Source organism: Nematolebias whitei, chromosome 11, assembly GCF_014905685.2.
Source record: "Nematolebias whitei isolate Nwh7 chromosome 11, NemWhi1, whole genome shotgun sequence".
Classification (NCBI taxonomy): Eukaryota; Metazoa; Chordata; class Actinopteri; order Cyprinodontiformes; family Rivulidae; genus Nematolebias; species Nematolebias whitei.
The window spans coordinates 25,789,974-25,796,248 of NC_056508.1; the positions used below are offsets into that span (position 1 = coordinate 25,789,974).

A 6,275-nucleotide genomic window follows, 5' to 3' on the forward strand; every position below is an offset into this window, starting at 1 on the left:
TGTACTGAGCAGTCTTTCAATAAGGCCATGGGTGGAACATCTGGCTGACTCTCTTGCGGTGGAATACATTTTGGGTGTGCTAGTGGTGCTGCAGGTGCACCCAGCTCAGTGATATATATACTAGAATATATGTCATTGGTCCAGTTCTTCTTGAAGGTGGGCCTAACGTTACCTGCCCACTTTGGACCAACTTCCCTCTCACCATTGGTTACTTTCAAAGTAACAAATCAAAAAGCCGCAACATGAATGTAACTTGTAATGCAACGCGTTACAGAAATGTAGTGTAGTAGAAAGTACAGATACTTGATGTAAAATGTAGTGGTGTAAAAGTATAAGTACCCACATTTAACTCTACTTAAGTAAAGTACAGATACATGAAAAATGTACTTAAGTACAGTAACAAAGTATTTGTACTTAGTTACATCCCACCACTGCCTAAAACAGACAACAAAGATCACTTTGAGTTTCATACCAATAAGCAGAAAATACAGACAGTAGAGAAATCATACCATTGTATGGCTCAGAACTCCATTCTGTACACCTCGATTCAGTAAATGTTTCCAGACGGTACTAAAATAAAACAAAAGGGGGAGAAAACAAGATAATCTTGTGCCGTTTACAGGTAAAATAGACTTTCTTTCCAGTTAAATACTATTTTCAGTATTCCTAACATCACACCTTCACACACAGTAAAATAGCACATCTCCTTACCCTGTACGTGTTGAATGCCTCCATGTTTATGATCACGCCATCCTTCGCTGGTGCTGAACTGTAGCAGCATTTACTGGAGGCGTACTGGCTGAAGGCCCCCCGAGCCGTTTCTTCACTGATAGACGGGATGCTGCCAGCAGTGGAGCAGCGTTACACAGTGCATCACACAGTGGCATCTTTAGAAAGTGCCATAGGGCTGAATGACTTTAAATGACTTTAAATAATATCTAACGTTTAATAATACATTCTCAACCATTGTGTTTAAAGAAAGAACAGACTGAGAATTACTTCCAGTGGGGTTGTTCAGGTCCGGGTGTAGGCTGGGGAGCTGGGAAAGCAGGCATAGGAGGCGGCAGGAATCCACCTGCAACAGATGTTAGGTGATTAGTTGGAGCAGTGTTGAAACTGAACAATACACGGCAGGAATAATATTTAAAATATTTGTTCAGTTTCTATACAATATACAATAGATTCACTATATACAACATCTCTAACAAAAACAAAGTTAAAATCACTCACAAACCAAATATTTTATCTTTCTACGGCCCTATGAGATCAATTTTATTGTTGTTTTTTTATAGATCGTTTTCCCTTCTAATTCAAGTGTTTGTGTTTTGTTCCAGATTTTCATATTTCAGGATATACCTAGTACACCATTAAATAAACAGTAGACTGAAAAAGAATAAAGTCCAAGAGCAGAATAAAAGGCAGAGATTTGACACTAAACAGTTTCATTTAGCATTTGTCTATTAAAATTGTGTTTAAATTCTATAAATGAAGGAGCACTGAAAAATATAACAAAATTTAAACAATACTTTAATAATACCACAAGGGAAACTTTGAAGCCACTCCAACTAATATGAAAAACAATATCACTAGGAAATAGATGAATAAAACAAATAGGGCAAGTGGAAAATACGAAACACCATCCCTCAGTGATGGAGGCCCACTGGTAGAAATGACTTCCTGTTTCTCTCGAATTTTACACAATACTTTTAAATTCTGAATTCAGTAGACTCATCATTGTAGACTTATCCTCCACATTACACAACTTCCTACTTGAAGTTTTTATAAGCAATACTGTCACCGTTCTCCTAAAAACGTATCTCTTGTTTCACAACAACTGCTACTGAGTTAGCCCAAGTTAGCTCTGGTTTGTTGGAGTCACAAGAAGGCAAACTAATTCTGAAACAACAAACATGAAGAAGGAAGAACCATCATGGTTTGGTCTTGTGCTGCTTTTTTTTGTCACCCGTAAAGTTTAGCTAAATGAAAGTGCAGCACAATCCAGGATCAGGTCTCGCCGTCTTTAACTAAAATGAACAAGATGAAAACCAGGGTAACACATAAGGCACCTTTAATACCCATTTTAGTAATGATCTAAACAAGCAAATACCTTATAACCTTTGACCTTGATCTGTGTCATTGAGCTGGGGTGATGAAAAGATTACGACACCTTCTAGTGGTGGTACAAATTTGCATTAAGTTTCGTTAAATGATCTCGAGTGGATCAGAAGTTATGGTCGGGACAAGAGAAAGTTAAAAATATGGACGGGCATACGTATGGACAGACAGAGACTGTCCCATCTGCCTTTGATGAGCATATAATAAAAAGAAGACAGAAACAAGTCTCTTAAACACCTTTTAAAATATGAAAAAAAAAACTACAAAATCTGTGTTTTTTATTATAATTAATTATTAGAACTAAGACTGGTAAGTGATTTTAGTTTACCACTAAAACAATCAAACATTGTAATACAGAAATCACTTAATGTAAACTAAGAAGCTTTCAGATTCTTAAGATTCTTTAGAGTCTTGCCAGTTTATATATTATGTCTGTATTTTATTTGTAATACTTTGTGGTTTGCGGTAATATGGGTTAATGGCAAAATGATTATTTTGTATAGTTTTTCCAGAACAAAAAAAAAAACATTATCAATAGCTTCATCATATAAAAATACATTATTTTCTTAAGTCGTTGATTCATTTATATGATTCAAACAATTGAATACACTTTGGGATAATAACTTTTACACAATTCCTGATGAAGACGTGTGTGTTACTGTACCTCCTCCAGCCATTGTTCCTTCATATCCGGGCAGGACATCAAACATGTTGGCCGGAGGAGCGCTGGGGCCCTGGGCCTGATGTGAAGGTGGGGCAAGCATTCCTAACACAAACAGGAAGAACCAGTTCAGAAACACAGACCAAATCCAATACATCTGAAGAACTTATCTAATAAGAGATATAACCTAACAAAACCCCACCACATCTGTAAAGAAACCCACGTGAAGAAACGTTCTGCCCCCCACCAAAAACATTCAATTCAGAAAAAAAAAAAAAATCTCAGGTGAAGTAGTTTTGGGACAACAAAGTTCATGCTCATTGCCAAGTTTGCTTCCTAAGAATGAACGTCTTGAAACAGAGACTTACCCTGCCTCTCCATGTTAGCATCCATCCTGATGCTTTCTACAGACAAATTAAAAATCTTCAGCCAGATGTCGAGCTCTCTGTAACAACTGTCTGTAATTGTACAATTAAAACCTGTGTACAGGTCCTTCCTTAGTAGGCGGGGTTGCCAAGAAGAAAATGACGAAATGTCGTACTGTCATTTTAAAACGATCGTAGTTTCATCTAGCATGTGCTGAATGTACCGTTCAGCGTGCGCGTGTTTTCATTTTATTTTTTTATTTTTGTATTTTTTTTGGGGGGGGGGGGGGGGGGAATTTCCTTGCTGAGCTACTTATATAAGGTGTGTGTTGTGATTGGTGACCGTGCGCACAGGGTTGGCCCGATGGACTTTCTGATAACTGGATGTTCACGTGAACAATAAACGAGTTCACGGAAATGCCAAAACTATCGTCTATTTATGCTTTTTATTAACCACTGATCGTGTATCGTACTTAATTACCATCCACCTACCTAAGTACGTACCCAAAACTTTCGCATAATTGATTACGACATATTTGGCAACGCTGTACGTACGTCTCAGGCTGCAGCGTGAACGCGCACGTCGGTGTGACGTCACCAACAGGAAGAGCGCAACCTTTTTCTTTTTTTCTTTTTTTTTTTTGAAGAGCGCAGCTAGTTTTGTTCGATACCAGGATTTCTGGTCCAAGTTGATGTCTGTGGGGTAAAATGCAGGCTGATACCAGTACTTTGTGCAAATACGACTTATGTGTCAGGTAAACATAAAAAAAAGCAGTGCATTTCGAATCAAAGCTGCATAAAGAATACAAGACATCAAAGTAATTTGTTTATTTTAAACTCAGAAGTATGTTGAGGTAGTGGCCTCGTTACAATCAATCTCGATGCAGGTCTCTCCTGTAAATGAGTCCCGTACCTCAAGGGGATAAACCAGTATAAATAAAGGTTGAATGGAAAAACAATATAGCTGAGCTTTTACAGCAACAAAACATAAGAAGACACACTCATACAAAATATGTAAAAATGCTGTTTCAAACACTAAAAAGAAGGAAAATCAAAACTATTACAATAAATTATTAAATAGCTATAAATAATAAGAGATCTTTTTAAGATAATGTTATATTTGTATCCATATTTTGTAGTTACAGTATATATTTTTCAAAGTAAGGCTGTTTTATCACCATTGCTCTTTATAATTTGATGACGCCTGTGTAATCCACTTTAAATGATCAATTCTTTAGGACACGTTACCTGAATAGATCTTTTTTGCCCATGTGTGAGCTCACTGATGCACATATTATTACACCAAACTGAACTCATGCAACTAGTTGTTGAAGCATGGATTTGTTTTACTTATAATAATTATATATATTATATAATTATTATATATATTCTATATAATTATACTTATAGCCATGTGTATTAATTTGAACAACAATTGCAGCAGTTCTTAGCACAGCTGGAATCTCCACATTTCCTCCCTCTGTACCTGGACAGTCCTGCAGCACTGAAGGACTCCTCCAGAGCAGCAGCACCTGACTCTTGCTCTCCTCCTCTGTCCGCCTCATCATAAACGCCTCGTATTCTGTGTTGTGATTTAACTGGACGTGTTTTATAAAGTTTGTTGTGTTGTCACAGCGCTTTACAGATTTTCCACAAACCGCTTCTTGGCTGTTTTTGGAGCTGAAATATCTCTGCGCATGACTCCGTTATGCTCCGCCGTTGTGTCTACAGCCTGAGACTGACGAGCAGTGTGCCGCTCAGCTAACACGCATTACGCTCTTACCCTGACGCATGCTCAATAATCCAGGTAGAAAAATCTAAAAAAACTTAAGTCAGGTCCTCTGAACGGGTTCCAAAAAAAAAAAAAAAGTTGAAACGTTTTTTTCTGTCATCCGAAAGACTTCCTCATTCTGAGGTGCTGTATTCAGCTCAGTCAGCACCTTCTGAGTGGATCAACCAGTTTGCTGCTGACAACCAAAACCAGCTGCTCACATGCTCAAGAAGGACCATCAGCCTAACGATGGATCATTAGCACACTGATGGCTGTTTACTATTCACAGGGGGCTGAGTGATACTAACAATAACAGCATTGTAAGAGGGGGACAGTTGAACCCGGAGGCCTCCACCCCTGTTTAATGATGGACAGTTTCATTTTCACAAAGATGGCCTCCTTGATCATCGTTCCTCTCTATCAAGGATGTGAATTTATCCCTGAACAGTGACCGCTGCTCTGCAGACGAGTGTAAACCTTACAGACAGGGCATGGCCTCTCCTGGGTAGTCTGTGGTACAGAATTTGGTCAATAACCTTGTCCTGCTCCAAAATTTTCATGCAATCTATCAACTTCTTCTTGTAACCACTTCTTGGACCTCTTTTCAGCAGCTTTATGCACTTACCCCGGCGGAAGAAAAAGTAGTTCCCACCAACCATTTAGACAAGATCTCAATAGTTTAATTACTTTTCACCATCTTCCTGTCAATGCTATGCATTGCCTGAACTGACTGAAGTGTCAAAAGTATGAATAGTTTGATTTAAGAATCGATTCCAGAGGAGAAAGTGTGTGGTATCGGAATTATTGTCGTTGTGGTATCGATCCACACATCACTAAAAGTCAAACAACTTTAAACAGAGTGAACCAGCTGTGGTGTGAGAGTCCTACCTGCTGCTCCCTGCGCTGTCAGCATGTAACCAGGGTTCTGTATCCCATAAATGGTGCTCCCGCTAAAGTAATTGGAAACGGAGGAAAAAGTTACAGTAACTGCGTATACATGAAAGTTTGCGTTCAAGTAAAAGCGACTCTCACCTCATTATAGGCTGGTGCGCCATCAGGGGCTCTGTTAAAAACAACCGTGTCAAGACGAGCTGTGACCGCACCGAGGAAAGCTGACCGTCATGTGACGAAAGAATAAATCATTTACTTTTCATTTCAACACAAACCAAGTACAGGAACTGTACTGCTAGATTTTTTTTTACAAAGAGGAAGTACTGAGCTTCACTCAGCTGAAGTACTGAATTTAGGAAAATCTGTTCCCCCTGTGTCGGGAGCGCGCACAGAGGCGGACCTCTTGTGCGAAATTCTGCTCCCCTGTGAAAATCTGTTCCCCCTGCGTCGGGAGCGCGCATTGCTGTCAGAG

The 6,275-nt window shown here is 39.0% G+C and overlaps 1 protein-coding gene across 1 annotated transcript in view; it reads right to left on the minus strand.

The window, feature by feature from the left end:
• Nucleotides 1-6,175, minus strand: part of LOC119417252 (protein SSUH2 homolog) — an 11,546-nt gene extending 5,371 nt beyond the window's left edge. The window contains exons 1-6 of the mRNA XM_037684462.1: nucleotides 5,945-6,175; nucleotides 5,801-5,862; nucleotides 2,780-2,881; nucleotides 1,000-1,075; nucleotides 712-841; nucleotides 510-570 (exon numbers count right to left, since the gene is read on the minus strand). Coding sequence (XP_037540390.1) covers nucleotides 510-570; nucleotides 712-841; nucleotides 1,000-1,075; nucleotides 2,780-2,881; nucleotides 5,801-5,862; nucleotides 5,945-5,967 — 454 coding nt within the window. The 5' untranslated portion in view covers nucleotides 5,968-6,175. The remainder of the gene's footprint in view (nucleotides 1-509; nucleotides 571-711; nucleotides 842-999; nucleotides 1,076-2,779; nucleotides 2,882-5,800; nucleotides 5,863-5,944) is intronic.
• Nucleotides 6,176-6,275: the final 100 nt, after the last annotated feature.